Source organism: Engystomops pustulosus, chromosome 7, assembly GCF_040894005.1.
Source record: "Engystomops pustulosus chromosome 7, aEngPut4.maternal, whole genome shotgun sequence".
Taxonomy (NCBI): Eukaryota; Metazoa; Chordata; class Amphibia; order Anura; family Leptodactylidae; genus Engystomops; species Engystomops pustulosus.
In genome coordinates this window covers 76,102,198-76,125,950 of record NC_092417.1, presented here as the reverse complement: position 1 = coordinate 76,125,950, position 23,753 = coordinate 76,102,198, and the positions used below count along the sequence as shown (strand labels likewise).

General features: G+C 40.2%; 1 protein-coding gene across 2 annotated transcripts in view; it reads left to right on the top strand.

The window, feature by feature from the left end:
• The window catches only part of TTLL5 (tubulin tyrosine ligase like 5), a 32,172-nt gene that overhangs the window by 1,669 nt on the left and 6,750 nt on the right, over positions 1 to 23,753 (top strand). For both annotated transcript variants that reach the window (XM_072116816.1, XM_072116815.1), the window contains exons 2-21: positions 6,167 to 6,273; positions 6,365 to 6,447; positions 6,524 to 6,630; positions 6,876 to 7,006; positions 7,156 to 7,238; positions 7,322 to 7,391; positions 7,507 to 7,591; positions 7,738 to 7,839; positions 7,917 to 8,008; positions 8,923 to 9,030; positions 9,109 to 9,190; positions 9,272 to 9,333; positions 9,407 to 9,468; positions 9,556 to 9,651; positions 9,939 to 10,030; positions 10,109 to 10,171; positions 10,243 to 10,352; positions 13,683 to 13,860; positions 13,941 to 14,049; positions 23,463 to 23,609. In XM_072116816.1, coding sequence (XP_071972917.1) covers positions 6,167 to 6,273; positions 6,365 to 6,447; positions 6,524 to 6,630; positions 6,876 to 7,006; positions 7,156 to 7,238; positions 7,322 to 7,391; positions 7,507 to 7,591; positions 7,738 to 7,839; positions 7,917 to 8,008; positions 8,923 to 9,030; positions 9,109 to 9,190; positions 9,272 to 9,333; positions 9,407 to 9,468; positions 9,556 to 9,651; positions 9,939 to 10,030; positions 10,109 to 10,171; positions 10,243 to 10,352; positions 13,683 to 13,860; positions 13,941 to 14,049; positions 23,463 to 23,609 — 1,969 coding nt within the window. The remainder of the gene's footprint in view (positions 1 to 6,166; positions 6,274 to 6,364; positions 6,448 to 6,523; positions 6,631 to 6,875; positions 7,007 to 7,155; positions 7,239 to 7,321; positions 7,392 to 7,506; positions 7,592 to 7,737; positions 7,840 to 7,916; positions 8,009 to 8,922; positions 9,031 to 9,108; positions 9,191 to 9,271; positions 9,334 to 9,406; positions 9,469 to 9,555; positions 9,652 to 9,938; positions 10,031 to 10,108; positions 10,172 to 10,242; positions 10,353 to 13,682; positions 13,861 to 13,940; positions 14,050 to 23,462; positions 23,610 to 23,753) is intronic.

The following is a 23,753-nucleotide window of genomic DNA, read 5'->3' as shown; positions in this document are numbered from 1 at the left end:
TTGTTTATCTCCCGTATGAGGCCGCATTCACACCACTGTTGTGAGGGCTTATGTCTATACACCCTCATAGTTGCCAATGACTCGCTGTAGAGCAGACTATTTTCGGCCATAAGAATAGCTGTGCGGCCCTTTTTCATGTGTAGAGGGGTAAGGAGCGCTAATCCCTCCTCCTCTCCGGCGCGATTGCCATGTGAATCCACCCTGAGTATGGACCTGTATCCGAACTGTATCCACGTAAAATCCAGTGTGCTGGCAAATGCTGGATGGTTGACTATTGGCTGGCTGACAGAATGCACCTCCCACTGGTTGTGGTCTCCCTGGATTTTGCACGTATATACACTCACCGGCCACTTTATTAGGTACACCTGTCCAACTGCTCGTTAACACTTAATTTCTAATCAGCCAATCACATGGCGGCAACTACATGCATTTAGGCATGTAGACATGGTCAAGACAATCTCCTGCATTTCAAACCGAGCATCAGTATGGGGAAGAAAGGTGATTTGATGCCTTTGAACGTGGCATGGTTGTTGGTGCCAGAAGGGCTGGTCTGAGTATTTCAGAAACTGCTGATTTTCACGCACAACCATCTCTAGGGTTTACAGAGAATGGTCCGAAAAAGAAAAAACATCCAGTGAGTGGCAGTTCTGTGGGCGGAAATGCCTTGTTGATGCCAGAGGTCAGAGGAGAATGGGCAGACTGGTTCGAGCTGATAGAAAGACAACAGTGACTCAAATCGCCACCCGTTACAACCAAGGTAGGCAGAAGAGCATCTCTGAACGCACAGTTCATCGAACTTTGAGGCAGATGGGCTACAGCAGCAGAAGACCACACCGGGTGCCACTCCTTTCAGCTAAGAACAGGAAACTGAGGCTACAATTTGCACAAGCTCATCGAAATTGGACAGTAAAAGATTGGAAAAACATTGCCTGGTCTGATGAGTCTCGATTTCTGCTGCGACATTCAGATGGTAGGGTCAGAATTTGGCGTCAACAACATGAAAGCATGGATCCATCCTGCCTTGTATCAACGGTTCAGGCTGGTGGTGGTGGTGTCATGGTGTGGGGAATATTTTCTTGGCACTCTTTGGGCCCCTTGGTACCAATTGAGCATCGTTGCAACGCCACAGCCTACCTGAGTATTGTTGCTGACCATGTCCATCCCTTTATGACCACAATGTACCCAACATCTGATGGCTACTTTCAGCAGGATAATGCGCCATGTCATAAAGCTCGAATCATCTCAGACTGGTTTCTTGAACATGACAATGAGGTCACTGTACTCAAATGGCCTCCACAGTCACCAGATCTCAATCCAATAGAGCATCTTTGGGATGTGGTGGAACGGGAGATTCGCATCATGGATGTGCAGCCGACAAATCTGCGGCAACTGTGTGATGCCATCATGTCAATATGGACCAAAATCTCTGAGGAATGCTTCCAGCACCTTGTTGAATCTATGCCACGAAGAATTGAGGCAGTTCTGAAGGCAAAAGGGGGTCCAAGCCGTTACTAGCATGGTGTACCTAATAAAGTGGCCAGTGAATGTATATCAGTATACAATGCACAGCCATATACAACCCATATTTTATACGTTCCCATAGACTTCTGTGGGGCATACATAATAGAAAAAAAAATGCTCTATATTTTGTACGTCTCAAAAACGGTACGGTGCACAATACGGCCATTGAAATGAATGGGCCGTATGCTACACATATATACAGCCGTTTTCATAGGTTTGTGTGCATGAGGCATAAACTCATTGTGGACCACCCACTGTAGGTTTACAGCGATCTGTCCAGCTCCCTAAAGTATGTTTACGGCATAGCATATTTATACATAAGTTTGAGGAGGCTGCGTGAGCGATCAGGCCGCTGCAGGGGAACCCGTGTACTAGACAGAAAGGCTGTTATGAGGCTGCTGCTAGGTCTGTCTAGACACACCACAGGACAGATAGTGATTAATGTTACTGGTACTGTGAGCCTTTTGACCTGTAATTGGGCTGCTATTCTAAGAATAGATTGGAGAGGAGATAGTAAGTGGCTGGAGTGGCATGCAGCAGGAGCGTGCAAGTGAAAATGAGAGGTCAGAGCCCAGTATAATCCCAAGACAACCGGTCCACTGCCTTGGGGTTATGGTGATACCTACCTTCGGACGGTTAATAAACACCGAAAAGACACAAAGTTCGATTTTTGATCTATCAAGTTTTAGGCTACATTCACACTACAGTATGGGGGACGTATATACGGCCGACGTATATGCGGCCGATATACGTCCCCCATACACTTCTATGGGCTCACAGCGCCCTACGGGAGCGGTACGGTGCAGCACACGTGCGGACATGTCCTATCTTTTCCCGTATTACGGCGGCGCGGCCATATATCGCTATGGAGAGGGGCGGGGGTGAGCTGCGATCACCTCCTCCTCTCCCCGCGCTGCCGTGTGCCCGCCGTGCTACGGTGGGGCGAACTCACGGCAGTGTGAATGTAGCCTTAGGAAGAGAAAGGGCAAGATGTTATGTGGAAATCATCACATAAAGATGATACTGAAAACCAGAAGAGGTTACACGAAAATGCTTCCCTTATTCAATTGGAAAACTGGAGGGGAACAGCAGCGCTTTATTTGATCATTGTATCTGGTAATAAGATATTAGCAGAAGATCCTGTAAGTCCTATGATGTTTGTTTGTGTAGTAGGAAAGTCAGACTATTTTTTTCCAGCACATCCAAGATACTTATTTAGAACATGCCTTAAAGCAGGAACCTGTCAGCAGGAATGAGGAAATTTTTAGCTGGTGACAGGTTCCAATAGCCTGTGCTATGCTAATTTAAAAATGCCTTTGTCACCTTTCTAAATCATTTCACTAATTTATATAAGTTTAATTTGCATTACCTGGCTCCCTGCCAGCAGTGTGGGACATGCAAATCTATAAAAATCAGTAAAATACAATAATAAGGATATAAATTATACATACACAGACTGATATAATTGTGTTTCCCATTTTAATGGTTTAATGGAGATCGCTACTCCTGTCCACGATACGCAGACTACGGTGCGCATCCAGGGGCATGTTGCGCTTCAAAGCTAATATTCAGGTTGTTTCCATTCAGTTTAGAAACAACCATCACAAGTGGGAAACACTATTATATCAGTCTGTGTATGTATTATTTATATCATTATTATTATATTTTATAGATTTCGCCTAGAATTCAATTGAAGTATGTTGTTATCCGAAGAGTATTTATTTATTTTCTATGTCTTTTTATTGTATATGTATATATTTTGTAGCTATGACTTTGTTTGAAGAACCCTCTGTTACTAATGCACTGATTTTGATACGCTAAGTCAGGGAATCCATTGCACGAATGGAAACCCTATGAACCCTGATCCCCGGTAACTCCTTTCTCCAGGGAGCATCTCCAACGCTGATCAGAGACAGATGGGAAAAGGGCATAGAGCTTGGCCGGAAATCTGTACCATAGGAATAGGACCTTATAATTGGTTTCCTGAGCCCTACAAGACATACAGAACCAGTGACATAGGTCAAAGGCTCGTAGCCAGTTCGCTTTGGCATATGGATTACCATGCTCACGTTCCCAACTCTGAATGAACGGTGGGAGAGGTAGCACGCTTGGATTTATGAGGATGACATGTACAAAGGATTGTACCCTTGGCAGATGGAGGATCAACACAAAGCTTCTCAAAATCAGTGAGTTCTCTGTGCAGTTTCAGGGGTACTGTAGATACTCTGTAGAAATTAGCAAATTGGCGGTATTCCCATTCAGTCTTAAAAGAGCTAGGGTGGTTGGCCAAAAGAGACTCCAAAGGCTTAAGGTCTGAGGAAGTAGTTACAGAATGAAAAGTTACTGGTGGCTCGGGAAGATAGAAGAATTATGGTTGGATCCCGGGCAACCAAAATTGTATACACCAGGACTGATAGAGACAGGTTGGAATAATATCTGTTAAATGCTGTATTTTTGTTAATAACAGTGAATTATAGAATGTGTTATTTTGTTATCCTGAGTATCTTGTCTTCGTGGGAATACCCCTTGAAGTTCAGAGCAAGTATATTTTATCATTGTTACTTCAGGCAAAATGTTGTCCTTGATTTTGAGAATTTGATTTTGAAAATTTTGTGCTGTCATGGAGACAGCTGGTAATGTCAACGTATGTCTCTGGATCAGTGAGTGGGACCAGGCTAAAATTAAGAGAGTGGGGCGTGCATATTTAATTAGATGGCAAAGCCATGAGGTGTTCCAGTGACATGAGCCAGAGCACCTCTGTCTCATTAGCATATTTTAAGTTTATATATAAAGTTTCAGATGGATGCTGCTGTTCAAGAAAGAAAGAAAAAAAGTTCCAGCAACTGGGAAATGGGATAACCGAGTAAGTATTTGAAGAGACAGAGAATGACGTAGTCTGCATGTAGGGCTAGTCTTAGTTATGTATCCTCCACCTTGATGCTGCTGAAAAGCGCTGAGTCTTCTCATGATCTAGCTAGTTGTTCTAGGGCCAAGAACCAACCAGCTGCTCTCTTCATCTTCAGTTACGATAGGGGTACATCGGATCAATGTTGTCGTGATCTGTGTGGGTTCCATCACTGAGACCCCCACTGATCAGCAAATTATCCCCTATCCGTGCCCATATACCTTTTTTTATCATATTCTGTGTATTCTAAGTACTTTCTTAGTGAAATTCTTATGGAGCAAAATTAGTACTCCCACTTTCCCGTTTTGTGCATCTCCTGTCCCACCCAGAATCTTTTGAGACTAAAAATATCCTCTAGGTCATGTCAGCATGAGCCCATCTCAAGATTTTTTACGTTTTTGTGAAAGCGTAAGCCCTCTGTGACGAGTTACAAAGTTCCCTTCCGGAGCACTATACGGCTAGTATACATGCAGGTATGTAATGCTTATATCAAAGAATGGCAATAAACTGTGCATATAACAAAAAGGGCACATCATGTCTGTACCTGACAATGGTCGATAGACCCGTTTGGTGCTGGTCTTCAACTGGGCTGTAAGACTTCATATGTATGCTATAGATCCTAAGCATGGGGTAGTTGCCCGTCTGCAAGTGCCCTGAGATACTTTGTCATGAGCCCTGCAGTTTGTATGAGTGATAAACCCCAGACTGGAAATTGGCCATACAAGCATAAGTTTTCAAGAAAAAGCATTAATGCATGTTTTACACTAAGTTCAGAACTTGTGGTCGAGCAGGTTTAGATATGAAAAGTGTGGTGAGGCCTAAACTTCCTTGCCCATGCTGAAACCTGGAATTTTTTGCCTTACCCCACATAATGGTATCACGGTTTAGTCCCTTCAGAGTGACCTTGGGATACTTGGGCCTGAACCCGAGGGGAAGGCTGTGGATACGGCATCTGAGTGTCCTACAAGGTTGTGGCGAGACCATCCTTAGTATGCCATCTCTGTGGAGCTGAGTTGGATAGAGTACTCAGTGTTTTGTTAAGGCTTCCGCCTCTTCCCTCGGAGACATGTATGCTCCCATGGATCCATCTTCATAGAATACCCTCAGGGTCGCTGGGAAGGCCAACTGGAATCTAACTATCCTTTCCACCAGCAAATTGAGCTGAATGCTCTCCTCTTCTATGTGACCTCACTTGAGTAGTCTGACGAGAGATGCTTATAGTATCTGAGCATTAGGGGGTGGGTGCACTGGTGAAAAGCTCTCATTATATACGTTCTATCATTAGAGTCCAGATAGCGCATGATAAGTTGGTTGCACTGAGAGCTGATGGTTTGTAAGTTTTGGGTCTGGGCCCAAGTGGCGAGTCCTTTTCACCCTTCATCTGCCCTTGATGCCCATTGCCTTTGGTAACTCCAATTCACAGAAAGCTCGGATAAATGGATTCAGGGAGGACAACCAGATGCAGCTTGCTCCTTCTGGAAGAGTTCTTGATATCATTAAGCTCTTCAGTCAGCCACTTTGCTTCTAGAGTGACCATATATAGATGCAAAGCGATTATACTGTAGTTAGTGAAGTCTTTAACAAATGTAAGGGGATGTATATGGGGTGGGATATATTGGGCCTCTTCCCGATGTATATGGTCTGTGTTAGATGTAAGGGAATAGACTTAGGTGTTTATAGTGTGGTCGGATATGGACTATCGCTCAATCATGGTAACACTTTTTTTTTGTTCATCTACAGGGAATATACATGTGTCACTTGGACTGGGGGTCCGCGCAGAGTCCCCGTATTGGTGTTTCATCCGGAAGCTGTTTTGTCAAAGGAGCCTTCATTGTGTGCAGTGGGTGGTGAGTAATAAGGCAGGCTCAATGAATATATCTCACCGCTCAGCAGCCTGGCAGGAGTGGATTTGTCATGTTCTTACTTCTGTCCCCGCAGAGCGTTACCACCTGGCTTACAAGATGGTGCGCACAGACAGCCGCCTGGTTCGCAGCATTCTCTCTGCGCATGGCTTTCAGGAGGTGAGCAGCAGCACCACTTTGACTACAGTATTTGAAGCCAATGTATCTTGTTACCATTTTATTTTGCTCTTATAAGGTCAACGCTAACAGCAATGATTTCAACCTGATGTGGACAGGATCTCACATAAAGCCTCATTTGATGCGGAGCCTAGCCAACTTTCAGAAAGTCAACCATTTTCCAAGGTATGAAGAGTGGACAGAGTGTAATACAGAACATCCTCATACCTACTTAGAAGTCAATCGGCCTGGGGTGAAGGGTGATTGTAATTGATTCCCTGACTTATCAAATTTTGTGTTTTACACAGTCCTCAGTGGGAAAGTCTTCCTTTGAGGTGCAACTGCCAGGACATTGATGAAAATTGGTTACTGGTCTGGTAACCTCGCAAGTGCTGACTAGACCCTTCAAGAATTTTGTTTTTCTACTACAGGTCCTATGAGCTAACCCGCAAGGATAGACTCTACAAGAATGTGCAGCGCATGCAGCAAACACATGGAATGCGCAACTTCAACCTCCTGCCACATACCTACCTGATGCCAGGAGAATATGAGGAATTCTGCAGTAAGTGACCTGTTTATATCTGAAGAGGAGTGACCTGTTATTATTATTATTACCATTTCACCGTTTTTCCACTTCTACCATGTCATCTGCTCCAAAGCTTCATACTGTCCAGAGTAACATGGCTGATCAATCAGTATGTCCTTCCACAGATGCCTTTTCAAAGGATCGTGGTCCCTGGATTGTGAAGCCGGTGGCGTCATCACGTGGACGTGGTGTTTATTTAGTTAACTCTGTAAGTACCGACAGACTCCGGCCTTTACGTAGATCTCTTTTGGCCCAGTTTCCTTTGTAAGCAGTCTCTTCTATGTGTTGCAGCCATCTCAAATCAGTCTGGAGGAGAATCTTTTGGTGTCTCGGTACATCAGTAATCCTCTCCTGATAGATGGTTAGTGTCTGTTTTTGGCTTTTGTGAATGGATCTGTACTTTTTGATGCGTAAAAGAATAAGGTAAATAAAGCTTTATCATAATGTTCATCTTCTGTAACATGGTTTACTTTTAGGGTTCAAGTTTGATGTCCGACTCTATGTGCTGATCACTTCCTATGATCCTCTGGTTGTGTATCTGTATGAGGAAGGACTTACTAGGTAAGTCACTGCTTGTAGGTTTTACCCGTCATGTTGTTCCAGCCTATGCTTTGCCTCTGTACCATAACCTCAATGCTGCGGCAACCTCTGGTCATCATCTTGTGTTCTGATTCTCACACTGGTTATCCTTCTTTCTGTGGTGTCAGATTTGCCACGGTGCGATATGATCGGTCCACCAAGAATATAAAGAACCAGTTCATGCATTTAACAAACTACAGTGTGAATAAGAGGAGCTCCGACTATGTGAGGTATGAAGAATTGGGTGCATGTGGTTGTTCAGTGTAGCCCACAAAGATGTCAAATTAATTCAACTGTCTCCTCTTAGCTGTGATGACCCTGAAGTGGAGGATTATGGGAATAAATGGAGTATGAGTGCCATGCTGCGATACTTGAAGCAAGAAGGAAAGGACACGGCTGGTAAGAAAGAAAGGAGTTACCCAACTAAATAAGGGCAGAATCTGGTGTAAATTCAGATGTGTCCTATAGCAGCACTGGAACCCTGGCCAACACCATATCTTTGCTGGACCGGAAGTGACATTTCATTTTTATTTTAGTAATTGCAGTGATCTTTACACGATTAGTGCAATATACGGAGTCTTACACAAGGTTAAAGGAAACCTACCACCACGTATCTACCTATTAAGGTAGATCTGGTGGCAGGTTCCTCCAATGTTGAGTAGTATAGCCCTTTTAAGGGCTAATTCTTTTGTGACCCATAACTTTCATAAATTTTATTTCCCCCAATATTCAAATTTCCTAAAGAGGCTACTGGGGAGTGGAGTAGTCATAGCTGAGGCTACACGGAGCAGCTACTCCACACCCCAGGGCCCGAATTGTGTTTTTCCGTCGGATTACCCGAATATTACCGATTTGCGCTGATTTTTATTTTTTTTTTTCCTGAATTGCCCCGGGTTTTTGGCGCACGCGATCGGATTGTGGCGCATTGGCGCCGGCATGCACACGACGGAAATCAGGGGGCGTGGCCGTCAGAAAACCCGACGGAATTGGAAAAACCACCATATTTAAAAAAAAAAAAAAAAAAAAAAGTGTTGCTTGACACGCTCTTACCTGCACCCAGCAATGGATCGTGAACTCCAGTGAACTCCGACGGACTTCAGCGCAGCAGCGACACCTGGTGGACATTGGTTGCACTACCTTAGTGAATCGCCGGAAGACCCGAATCCTCCACATAGAACGCGCCGCTGGATCGTGTCAGGACCGGGTAAGTAAATCTGCCCCACTATCTCCCCGCAATCTCTGTGACTCCCTGAACCTATAAGTAATACTCATTCCCCTCTGTGACGTGACAGTAATGTCCATGCACTCTGTAGCTCTTATGTCTCAGGTTGAGGATCTTATTGTTAAGACCGTCATCTCGGGGGAACTTCCAATAGCTACAGCCTGCAAGGCTTTCCAGGTCCACAGAGGAAACTGCTTTGGTGAGTTCTAGCAGTAATACATGAGAACAGTGGCCAATGTGGAATCCTGATGCAATAACCATTTTCCTGTGTCTGCAGAGCTTTATGGATTTGACGTGCTCATTGATGGGAATCTCAGACCGTGGCTCCTTGAAGTAAATTTGTCTCCATCTTTGGCCTGGTAGGTAATGTTGCATAAGAAGAGTGTGGGAATTTTTCCTGTTTGTAATTTTATCATAAATGTTTTTTATTCTGCCAACAGTGATGCCCCCCTGGATATGAAGGTGAAGGCTAGTATGATCTCGGACATGCTGACCCTGATTGGTGAGTATGGGTGTTGCACTGCAAGTGTCAGCTGCAGACTATGCTGTAACTGACGGAACACCTCTATCTGTAGGTATGGAGTGTCAAGATCCTCGTCAAAAGCCAGGACGTGAGAAGCGAGTTTCTAGGCCGCAGGTCAGCTCATATTACACCCACCATTAAAAGATTCCTTTTTTTCAAACAGTGCACATAAGTGATCACTACTTTTTGTCACCTAAGCAGCGCCCTTTGTCTGCGAGTGATATTGATGCCCGGCTACAACTTGGAAGCAAAGACAAGAATGGAAGAACCTCTGTCCTGGGTCTTTCTGCAGAAGAGGTAAGAGGTCCGTGATCACAATCAAATTCCTTTTCCCTTGGTGCTACAAGGGTATTATTTGAAACCCATTGGCTGTCATTTTAGTAAATGTCACATCCACAGAGCTGTCATCATATATAGTAGAGTGCAAGCTCTCCTTTATTGTGCTGTCTTTTATTATTGATTTATAATACTATTATTGTGCAATATCAGCTCTAACAAACATCCCAAGTGTTCATGCACAGAATGCCGTGTCCTCTTCCATGTGCCTGTTTTGACTCTTCTGGTTATTCCTGATAACATTCAAGGTAAAGATGTTGCGTAAAGTTCAGGATGAGGAAACAAGACGTGGAGGCTTTGTTCGCATTTTCCCCAGACATGATACGTGGACATTGTATGGGTAAGTCTTCTGTACATTTGAGCAGATATTTTACTCACTTGTCTCCTGATCTGCTGATCATTGTAATATTTTTTTCAGCTCCTTCCTGGAACACAAGACTTCTCTAAATTACATGCTAGCAATGCAACTCTTTCCAAAAAGGTAGGTATGAGCACTCAACTCATTCTCTGTGCTGGTGCCTATGGTGTTGTCATACCCCTCATCTTTCCCAGATCAGTAATACGTGATCCTCGTCCAACGCTACATGCAGCTTTGTATGAACGGAAGTTGGTATCACTACAGAGCCGCAAAGCCAGGAGGCATGGGCGGCCACATAGAACCGGTAAGACGTTTGCTTTAGAGTGAAATGAGTGAGTACTGTTGAGACCCGTGTGGAGCTGTGGTATTGGAGGAATCTGTTTAGCAGCACATCCTCCTCTCATGCCCCTGTGACTAGCAGCACATCCTCCTCTCATGCCCCTGTGACTAGCAGCACATCCTCCTCTCATGCCCCTGTGACTAGCAGCACATCCTCCTCTCATGCCCCTGTGACTAGCAGCACATCCTCCTCTCATGCCCCTGTGACTAGCAGCACATCCTCCTCTCATGCCCCTGTGACTAGCAGCACATCCTCCTCTCATGCCCCTGTGACTAGCAGCACATCCTCCTCTCATGCCCCTGTGACTAGCAGCACATCCTCCTCTCATGCCCCTGTGACTAGCAGCACATCCTCCTCTCATACTCATTCTACAACATTCGGCAGGTTATGGGTTTTGTTTAACTTTAACCCCATAGCGCAATAAGACGTACCTGTACGTTTTATTGCGCATGGGGTAGTATGAAGAGGGTTCACGGTCTGAGCCCTCTTCATACACGCCGAGTGCTTGCTTCACAATGAAGCAAGCACCCGTCGCTAACACCCGCGATCGGTGCTTGTACCGATCGCGGGTGTTAACCCCTTCATCGCCGCCATCTTGGCTCCGATCGCCGCTCCCCGTGACATCATTGGGGAGCGGCGATCCGTTGCCATGACAGCCTCGGATCACATAATGATCCGAGGCTATCATGTTTTAGGCCATCTATTACAATGTGCGATCTGCACATTGAAATAGATGGTGTGCAAAATCCCCATATACTGCCATACTGTAGTATGGCAGTATATGGTAGGATCAATCAGACAACCTAGGGTTAAAGTACCCTAGGGAGTCTGAAAAATAGTAAAAAATTTTAATAAAAAAAAAAAAATTATATTAAAAAAAACCTAAAAATTCAAATCACCCCCCTTTCCCTAGAACTGCTATAAATATAAATAAACAGTAAAAATCATAAACACATTAGGTATCGCCGCGTCCGAAAATGCCCGATCAAAATATAAGAATGTTTTTTTACTGCCTTTAACCCCGTAACGTACAATAGTGCTCAAAGTCGCAAATGGCATTTTTTTGCCATTTTGAAAAATATAAACAATTCAATAAAAAGTGATCAAAAGGTCGTACAATTCTAAAAATAAAAGCATTGAAAACGTCATCAAAAGTCGCAAAAAATGACACCACCCACAGCTCCATACACCAAAGTATGAAAAAGTTATTAGCGCAAGAAGACGGCAAAAATGAAGAATTTTTTTTTTTGTACAGGTGGTTTTAATTTTTGTAAATGTATGAAAACATTATAAAACCTATACAAATTTGGTATCCATGTGATCGTATTGACCCAATGAATAAATTAGACATGTCATTTGGAGCGCACAGTGAAAGACGTAAAATCCACGCCCACAAGAAAACGGCGCGTTTTTTCACCATTTTCACTGCATTCAGAATTTTTTTCCCGCTTCCCAGTATATGGCATAGACAATTAAATGCCATCACTATGAAGTGCAATTTGTTACGCAGAAAACGAGCCTTCACACAGCTCTCTACATGGAAAAATAAAAAAGTTATAGATTTTTGAAGGTGGGGTGTGAAAAATAAAGATGCAAAAACGAAAAAGGGCCTGGTCCTTAAGGGGTTAATAATGCTAAAGAAACAAAATCTGTAGTTCTTATCAGTGTACTGATTCTCAAGGTATCATTTGTTGTGGGACCAGCTGATGTTTCACTAATACCAGTCTGGGACTGTACAACCTTTTGCTAACTTTTAATTCGGACACTTGAGGTTTCCGCTTGTGAACCCTCTTAATGCACCCTAGGTGCAGTCACACGTCTAACGGATGCGTTTTGCGCTTTGTACCAGCTAGAGGGAGATTTGCCAAATGAAACAGCTGAAAACACTTGCATTTACAAACCACAAATGTAAATGTTTGCACCAACGCATGTGTTAACAAAGTGCTAATGAACAATTGTTAACAAGATGTTAACATAAATCTCAAACTTTTTTTTTTACATTTGGCATACGTTCTCATAGTTGTGAATGAACTCGTGCCCACTGTGTTTTTCCTACTCCCTGTTTCTTTTGCATTAGGACGCAAAGTCAGATATTAGAGTTACTGTTCTATTCCTGGACGTGTTCTTGTGTGGGTGCAGTTACAAGTTGCAGTTACAACTGCATTGCAATCAGCTTTGAGGTGGTTTTAGGTGCAGTTTTGTTAATTTAACAGGTGAAAGATATAAACTGAATGTATGAATTTGATTTTGAAGGGGAAACCTGTTCCACAAATGTCATTCACCTGTTAAATTAACAAAACTGTACCTAAAACCACCCCAACGCTGATTGTGATGCAGTTTTAACTGCAACGTGTGACTGCATCTTCAGGTCTCGTCCTATTGAAATTAATTGAAATCCATAGAAAAAGGAAGTGTGTATAATCCGCAATGAAAATGCAACCAAAATGCACCTTGTGAAAGCGCCCTTGGGGTGTTTTCCAGATTTTATTCAGGGCCCCAACAACCTTCTCGATTTGTAAAGTGATCTCCAAATAAATCATTACAGGGGAGAATAAGATAGCTGCCGGCAGCAGGATGGCGGAGTATAACAGAAAGAAACAGTCAGGTCATTAGCTGCTACTCAATCACACTTTACTCCAAGCGTGCAGTCATGTCTATAGAAAATGCTTTGCAGAGGGTGTGGAAAGGTGATAAAATACTTAAATACTATAGGTTAGCTTGAATATACCAGAACCTCCCAGAAACGCCATGTATCGTTTCTTCTCTACTCATCAGAACAGAATAACAGGAGTCAAGGGTAAGCAGGCAGATTACACAAAATGGTGCCTGAATCATGAGATGGCTGACAGTGAACAAGATGGCGTCTGGAGAGAAATATGATATCCATCACAGGTTCCTTCACACGTTAAGCTTTTCAGATTAAGTTTTTGATGTCCAAACCAGGAGTGGAGCAGCTTCTCTCAATGACAAGTCCTCGCCCATTATAAATCCACACCTGCTTTTGGCTTCAAAAACTGCATCTGAAAAATTGTATGTGTGAACCCAACCTCATGCTACGTTCATAGCCTGTCAAAATAACATACTACACATTTGTGTGAATATAGCCTTTATAATGCCTGTTTTTCCTATTTCACCTGGGGTAAAAATTGCTGCCCCTCCCTCTTCAACTCCTGTGATTACAATCCCACACTCCTCCCACTTGACCACTGATTACATCCCATGCTCCTACTGCACATGTGAATAGCTGGAAATGTTAACATTCTTTAGTGAAATCTTGTGTTGTGTCTTATGTAGCTCAGCCCCGCTCTGCTCACAGTTGTGAACAGGAGGAAGAAGGGGAAGACTCCATTGAAGAAGAGGAACAAGAGGAGGTTCATGAGCAAAATGCCCCACAGTTAAATTCCCAGACCCCTCCTGAATCACCTCCTCGGGTCTGCATCATGAAGCTCTTACAAGACGGAGCAAACCTAAGGTACGTGGCGACAGTGTGTGTGCACGAGTAAGTCCATGAAGTGCCGGTATTTGTCTATATGCTTGTTTTTGTGTCTGTAGCAAGGTCCAAGCTCGTTTGGCTTTCTCTGGCTATTTGCAACGGGTGAAAAGTCGTCTACATAGTGAGAGAGATACAGAGAGAATATCGCCAAAAGATGAAGAGCAAATGGTGAGGCAAAAAAAAAAAAAAATATCACTACTTACCCTAAAATCACTACCACAACCTAAAGCTATGTTATAACATTACAAATTACAGGCAGTTCTATCTCTCCATTAAAGGGGTTGTGTCACCATTGCACATTGCTGTAATTGGGTCCAATGCATTGTTAAAAGTACTTTCACCATTTACACTTATTACAAAATCTGCAGGCTTACTGAGATAACTCCTTTTGTTCTGGTTGCTGGCGCCCCCCCGGTGGTAGCTGTGTCCCGTCCTGAGCAACAGCTGATCTGGCCGAGTCTGCACACAGGGAGTCAGTCAGCTGTTCTCCACTACAGATCACTCCATGGCTCACAGCTCCTCTGCACACTGAGAGATCACCTGACACACTGCAGCCAATAGGAGGTGAGAGAGGAGGAGGGGCAGAGATTGTGCTGTGATGGCCACTGCTCACCAGCTACACAGGAGCCTACAGCAGCAGATACAAGGTAACTGCAGCCAGACATGTCTGCTCAGAGGAGTCCTCTCCCAACATGGATCATAGCAATGTATCAGCCCTTTCCTCCCTCCACCATTAGTCAGGTCACACAGGAGACTGCAGAGATCACACAAGTAACAGGCTGAGCTCTGATCTCTCCTGATGCAGTCCTCCTCCTGTACTCTCCACCATTCACTGTCCCTCCATGCTACCCTGCAGTCCTCCTCCTGTACTCTCCTCCATGTTACACTGCTGTCCTGCAAAGGGGCCCCTGTGCCAGACTAGCAGGGAAGTCGCTAAACACCAGCAACATGTGAGAAGCTGTCATCTATCTATCACATATCCATCTATCTATCTATCACATATCCATCTATCTATCTATCACATATCTAACTATCTATCTATCACATATCTAACTATCTATCACATATCGATCACATATCCATCTATCTATCTCTATCTCTATCTCCTATCTATCACATATCCATCTATCTATCTATCACATATCCATCTATCTATCTATCACATATCCATCTATCTATCTATCACATATCCATCTATCTATCTATCACATATCCATCTATCTATCTATCACATATCCATCTATCTATCTATCACATATCCATCTATCTATCACATATCCATCTATCTATCTATCACATATCCATCTATCTATCTATCTATCACATATCCATCTATCTATCTATCTATCTATCACATATCCATCTATCTATCTATCTATCACATATCCATCTATCTATCTATCTATCACATATCCATCTATCTATCTATCTATCACATATCCATCTATCTATCTATCTATCACATATCCATCTATCTATCTATCTATCACATATCCATCTATCTATCTATCTATCACATATCCATCTATCTATCTATCACATATCCATCTATCTATCTATCACATATCCATCTATCTATCTATCACATATCCATCTATCTATCTATCACATATCCATCTATCTATCTATCACATATCTATCACATATCCATCTATCACATATCTATCACATATCCATCTATCTATCACATATCCATCTATCTATCTATCACATATCTATCACATATCCATCTATCACATATCTATCACATATCCATCTATCACATATCTATCACATATCCATCTATCACATATCTATCACATATCCATCTATCACATATCTATCACATATCCATCTATCACATATCTATCACATATCCATCTATCACATATCTATCACATATCCATCTATCACATATCTATCACATATCCATCTATCACATATCTATCACATATCCATCTATCACATATCTATCACATATCCATCTATCACATATCTATCACATATCCATCTATCACATATCTATCACATATCCATCTATCACATATCTATCACATATCCATCTATCACATATCTATCACATATCCATCTATCACATATCTATCACATATCCATCTATCACATATCTATCACATATCCATCTATCACATATCTATCACATATCCATCTATCACATATCTATCACATATCCATCTATCTATCTATCACATATCCATCTATCTATCTATCACATATCCATCTATCTATCTATCACATATCCATCTATCTATCTATCACATATCCATCTATCTATCTATCTATCACATATCCATCTATCTATCACATATCCATCTATCTATCTATCACATATCTATCACATATCCATCTATCTATCTATCTATCACATATCTATCACATATCCATCTATCTATCTATCACATATCCATCTATCTATCACATATCCATCTATCTATCTATCACATATCTATCACATATCCATCTATCTATCTATCACATATCTATCACATATCCATCTATCTATCTATCTATCACATATCTATCACATATCCATCTATCTATCTATCTATCACATATCTATCACATATCCATCTATCTATCTATCTATCACATATCTATCACATATCCATCTATCACATATCTATCACATATCCATCTATCACATATCTATCACATATCCATCTATCACATATCTATCACATATCCATCTATCTATCTATCTATCACATATCCATCTATCTATCTATCTATCACATATCCATCTATCTATCTATCTATCACATATCCATCTATCTATCTATCTATCACATATCCATCTATCTATCTATCTATCACATATCCATCTATCTATCTATCTATCACATATCCATCTATCTATCTATCTATCACATATCCATCTATCTATCTATCTATCACATATCCATCTATCTATCTATCTATCACATATCTATCACATATCCATCTATCACATATCTATCACATATCCATCTATCTATCTATCACATATCCATCTATCTATCTATCACATATCCATCTATCTATCTATCACATATCCATCTATCTATCTATCACATATCCATCTATCTATCTATCACATATCCATCTATCTATCTATCACATATCCATCTATCTATCTATCACATATCCATCTATCTATCTATCACATATCCATCTATCTATCTATCACATATCCATCTATCTATCTATCACATATCCATCTATCTATCTATCACATATCCATCTATCTATCTATCACATATCCATCTATCTATCTATCACATATCCATCTATCTATCTATCACATATCCATCTATCTATCTATCACATATCCATCTATCTATCTATCTATCACATATCTATCACATATCCATCTATCTATCTATCTATCACATATCTATCACATATCCATCTATCTATCTATCTATCACATATCTATCACATATCCATCTATCTATCTATCTATCACATATCTATCACATATCCATCTATCTATCTATCTATCACATATCTATCACATATCCATCTATCTATCTATCACATATCCATCTATCTATCTATCACATATCCATCTATCTATCTATCTATCACATATCTATCACATATCCATCTATCTATCTATCTATCACATATCTATCACATATCCATCTATCTATCTATCTATCACATATCTATCACATATCCATCTATCTATCTATCTATCACATATCTATCACATATCCATCTATCTATCTATCACATATCTATCACATATCCATCTATCTATCTATCTATCACATATCTATCACATATCCATCTATCTATCTATCTATCTATCACATATCTATCACATATCCATCTATCTATCTATCTATCACATATCTATCACATATCCATCTATCTATCTATCACATATCCATCTATCTATCTATCACATATCCATCTATCTATCTATCTATCACATATCTATCACATATCCATCTATCTATCTATCTATCACATATCTATCACATATCCATCTATCTATCTATCTATCACATATCTATCACATATCCATCTATCTATCTATCTATCACATATCTATCACATATCCATCTATCTATCTATCACATATCTATCACATATCCATCTATCTATCTATCACATATCTATCACATATCCATCTATCTATCTATCTATCACATATCTATCACATATCCATCTATCTATCTATCACATATCCATCTATCTATCTATCTATCACATATCTATCACATATCCATCTATCTATCTATCACATATCTATCACATATCCATCTATCTATCTATCACATATCCATCTATCACATATCCATCTATCTATCTATCACATATCTATCTATCACATATCGATCACATATCCATCTATCTATCTATCTATCACATATCTATCACATATCCATCTATCTATCTATCACATATCTATCACATATCCATCTATCTATCTATCACATATCTATCACATATCCATCTATCTATCTATCACATATCTATCACATATCCATCTATCTATCTATCTATCACATATCTATCACATATCCATCTATCTATCTATCACATATCTATCACATATCCATCTATCTATCTATCACATATCCATCTATCTATCTATCACATATCTATCTATCACATATCGATCACATATCCATCTATCTATCTCCTATCTATCCATCTATCTATCTATCACATATCTATCTATCACATATCTATCACATATCCATCTATCTATCTATCACATATCTATCACATATCCATCTATCTATCTATCACATATCCATCTATCACATATCCATCTATCTATCTATCACATATCCATCTATCTATCTATCTATCACATATCCATCTATCTATCTATCTATCACATATCTATCACATATCCATCTATCTATCTATCTATCACATATCTATCACATATCCATCTATCTATCTATCTATCACATATCTATCACATATCCATCTATCTATCTATCTATCACATATCTATCACATATCCATCTATCTATCTATCTATCACATATCTATCACATATCCATCTATCTATCTATCTATCACATATCTATCACATATCCATCTATCTATCTATCTATCACATATCTATCACATATCCATCTATCTATCTATCTATCACATATCTATCACATATCCATCTATCTATCTATCTATCACATATCTATCACATATCCATCTATCTATCTATCACATATCTATCACATATCCATCTATCTATCTATCACATATCCATCTATCACATATCCATCTATCTATCTATCACATATCCATCTATCTATCTATCTATCACATATCCATCTATCTATCTATCACATATCTATCACATATCCATCTATCTATCTATCTATCACATATCTATCACATATCCATCTATCTATCTATCTATCACATATCTATCACATATCCATCTATCTATCTATCTATCACATATCTATCACATATCCATCTATCTATCTATCTATCACATATCTATCACATATCCATCTATCTATCTATCTATCACATATCTATCACATATCCATCTATCTATCTATCACATATCTATCACATATCCATCTATCTATCTATCACATATCTATCTCATATCTATCTATCTCCTATCTATCCATCTATCTATCACATATCCATCTATCTATCTATCACATATCCATCTATCTATCTATCACATATCCATCTATCTATCACATATCCATCTATCTATCTATCACATATCTATCACATATCCATCTATCTATCTCCTATCTATCTATCACATATCCATCTATCTATCTCCTATCTATCTATCACATATCGATCACATATCCATCTATCTATCACATATCCATCTATCTATCTATCACATATCTATCTATCACATATCGATCACATATCCATCTATCTATCTCCTATCTATCCATCTATCTATCTATCACATATCTATCTATCACATATCTAACTATCTATCTATCACATATCGATCACATATCCATCTATCTATGTATCTATCACATATCTATCTCATATCTATCTATCTCCTATCTATCCATCTATCTATCACATATCCATCTATCTCTAATCTATCTATCACATATCGATCACATATCCATCTATCTATCACATATCCATCTATCTCCTATCTATCCATCTATCTATCTATCACATATCCATCTATCTCTATCTCTATCTCCTATCTATCTATCACATATCGATCACATATCCATCTATCTATCACATATCCATCTATCTATCTCCTATCTATCCATCTATCTATCACATATCCATCTATCTATCACATATCCATCTATCTATCACATATCCATCTATCTATCACATATCCATCTATCTATCACATATCCATCTATCTCTATCTCCTATCTATCTATCACATATCGATCACATATCCATCTATCTATCACATATCCATCTATCTATCTCCTATCTATCCATCTATCTATCTATCACATATCTATCTATCACATATCTAACTATCTATCTATCACATATCGATCACATATCCATCTATATGTATCTATCACATATCTATCTCATATCTATCTATCACATATTCATCTATCACATATCTATCTCCTATCTATCTATATCTATCTCCTATCTATATCTATCTCCTATCTATCTCTATCTCCTATCTATCTATCTATCTATCTATCACATATCTATCTATCTCCTATCTATCAATCACATATCCATCTATCTATGTATCTATCACATATCTATCTCCTATCTATCTATCTATCTATCTATCACATATCTATCTATCTATCTCCTATCTATCTATCTATCTATATCTATCTCCTATCTATATCTATCTCCTATCTATCTCTATCTCCTATCTATCTCTATCTCCTATCTATCTCTATCTCCTATCTATCTCTATCTCCTATCTATCTCTATCTCCTATCTATCTATCTATCTATCACATATCTATCTATCTCCTATCTATCAACCACATATCCATCTATCTATGTATCTATCACATATCTATCACATATCTATCTCCTATCTATCTATCTATCTATCACATATCTATCTATCACATATCTATCTATCTATCTATCACATATCTATCTATCTAGTGATTTGGTTGCAATTCCTTACAAAATACACAGAAAGAGATTCAATCAACATGCAAAAATACAAAAGTTTATTAGTAAAAGTCATAAAAACAACTATTGCACCTAATTTTGTACAATCAATGCATACAAGAAGAGCAAAACAATGTATTCTCACAGCATCATGGTCGGTCAGGCGGACAGTAAAGTGTAAATATGTCGGAGGTCTAGAAAAATGCAGGGACAGCAAACTCCATGCGTATCCTCACTTCAAAGTGACTTCCTCAGGGGTAAGTGTCACTTTGGAGTGACGATACACGTGGGGTTTGCCTCCCCTGCAACCACCTAGACTTCCGCCATGCATGTCAACCTGACCGACCATGATGCTGTGAGAATACATAGTACATGTGTACTATGTGCAGTGTCCTGTGTAGTGTGCAGGGGGCGCCAGATTCAGGATTTCTGGCGCACGTTCTTCATGAATCTGGTGCCCCCTGCACTGCTTTGTCAGACTGCAACAACTTTTTTTGGTGCACTTTTAACATGGGGCGTATGACACATTTCTATTGGACTTCTATTGGATCAGTAAATGCAGGGACTATTTGAGCACAGCAGGTGGAAGGAGACTCTGAAGGCTGAGCGCTCTGTAGCACTGAGTTGTGCAATAACTGCAGCTGTCAGTGCTGTGCATGTGCCTGGCCCCTCCCACATCTGCTTCTGTGTGGAGCAGAATAGAGGCTGAACAAGCATCATAATAACAAATAGAAAGGTATTTTTACTTCCAGGTAACCATTACAAATAGATTTTTGAAATATTTTAACCTCTTTGACAGCTTTTTGTAGTCAATTGTTTCGGGCATAACCCCTTTAAGGGTGGTAATACAACAACATGATGACGAAGATCAGCCACCACCATAAGTCACTGGCGGGTATTTATCAAGACCAGCGGTTTTTACTCTGGCCTTGATGTCACCATACTCCTGTGCAGCGTACACCTAATATGCTAGAACTGACTCTAGTAGGGGACTTTACCCTAAAAATTAACCATTAAAACATTATTTGTATGACTCCACCTTTTCCTGGCCTCACTACTCCCCCTTTTTGGGAGGATAGGCTAAACTGCTAAAATGGACTTCAATTTATTCATTATATCAACATTCTTATACATATATGATATAGCTCAATGTTTGGAATAACCCTTAACAAGTCTATATAATAAAGAAACCACATCTAAAACGGAAGTAAAACCATAGGTGTGAATTGTATCTAATATAGCATTATCACGATTAAGTATTCCACAAATCTGCAACGGATATTTTCCACATATGTTCGGCAGTAAAATATGTTGGATAAGAAAAATTAGTGAGGTGTACCCAAGCTCAACCTTTTTCTACTCCACAAAGGTGATCACATACTGGCACTAGTATGTGTATTCTTAAAGGACACCTGTCCTCAGGTCTCTGTAACTATTTCTGTCACCACTGCCGGTTGGAGCAGCTCATTAGGATCCCATCCCAGCCTTTATCTAGTTAAGTCATAAATTATTCATTGTAAATCATATTTTCTTTATTATGTAAATGAGGCTAGGCACATGGAGAGAGAAAGTGATGTCACTGCTGTTACCCCTCCCCTCCTCCTGCTCATGTCTGTGTTTAATGTATAGTAAAGCATTGATAGGGCTTGGGCTTTATCTGCTGACATGCGGTGTTCTGCTATCAGCTACACAAGTGCCTGACATGTTCTGCTATAACATGGCTGCATCCTGGAGCAGTTGAGTACACACAGAGGACCAGGAATTATAGGGAGGAGTACCAGGAGTGTCACATAATCATACAGGCTGTCAGTCATGTGTATAGAAGTATCTCATGCACACACAGTCTGCAGGGGGCGCAAGCACCAGGAAGCACATAGAGGAGCCAGCACCAGAAGTGTCGCATTATTATACAGGCTGGCGGTCATATGTATAGGAGTATCTCTTACACACACAGGCTGCAGGGGACGCTAGCACCAGGAGTGTCACATTAGTATGCAGGCTGTCAGTCATGTGTATAGGAGTATCTCATACACACACACACACACACACACTGCAGGGGGCACCAGCAAGCACATAGAGGAGCCAGCACCAGGAGTGTCCCATCATTATACAGGCTGTCAGTCAAGCACGGGGGGTGTGGCTGTGCCTCCCACTCATGAATAGAGTGGACAGCTGAATATGCTAATGCTTCATTGGACATCTCTCAGGTCATTTGCATACAGCTTTAGGACCTCATTGCTTACAATTACAGGCATGTAGAGGGACAATGTAGAGATCGGGGCCATGCTTTCTAATGGCGGTTTTTGAAAATATATTTAGTTTCGGGGGTCAATTTGCCTGACAGGTTCTCTTTAAGCTCACTGCATTGCCTATATTTTAATATAACAGGGGCAGTTATATTACAGTATTGCTTGTATTATATAATTGTATAGTATTATATAACAAGGAATGTATCATTATACAATGGGAATGGCTATAGCATATCGTATCAACGATCATGTAATATTTTGTGCCTTTCAGGAGTTGGTGATAAGATTTCTACAAAAAGCTGCTGCTAATTTACAAAATTCAGTGAGTTTGGACCTTCCAGGCCGATGGGTTCCCTTCCTAGAGAAACGCCGCCTGCTCGCCAAACAACTAGAAAACTTTATCTTTTTGTATGAGCAGGTGAGTGATGTGTCTGTCTATCCACCATCATTCCTTACAGGGGTTGGCCACTTTACCTCATGTTTTTTGTATGAGTGTGTAAGTGTAGGGGGACAGGATATTGGGCAATCTACATACACAATATACATCTATTACAATATACAT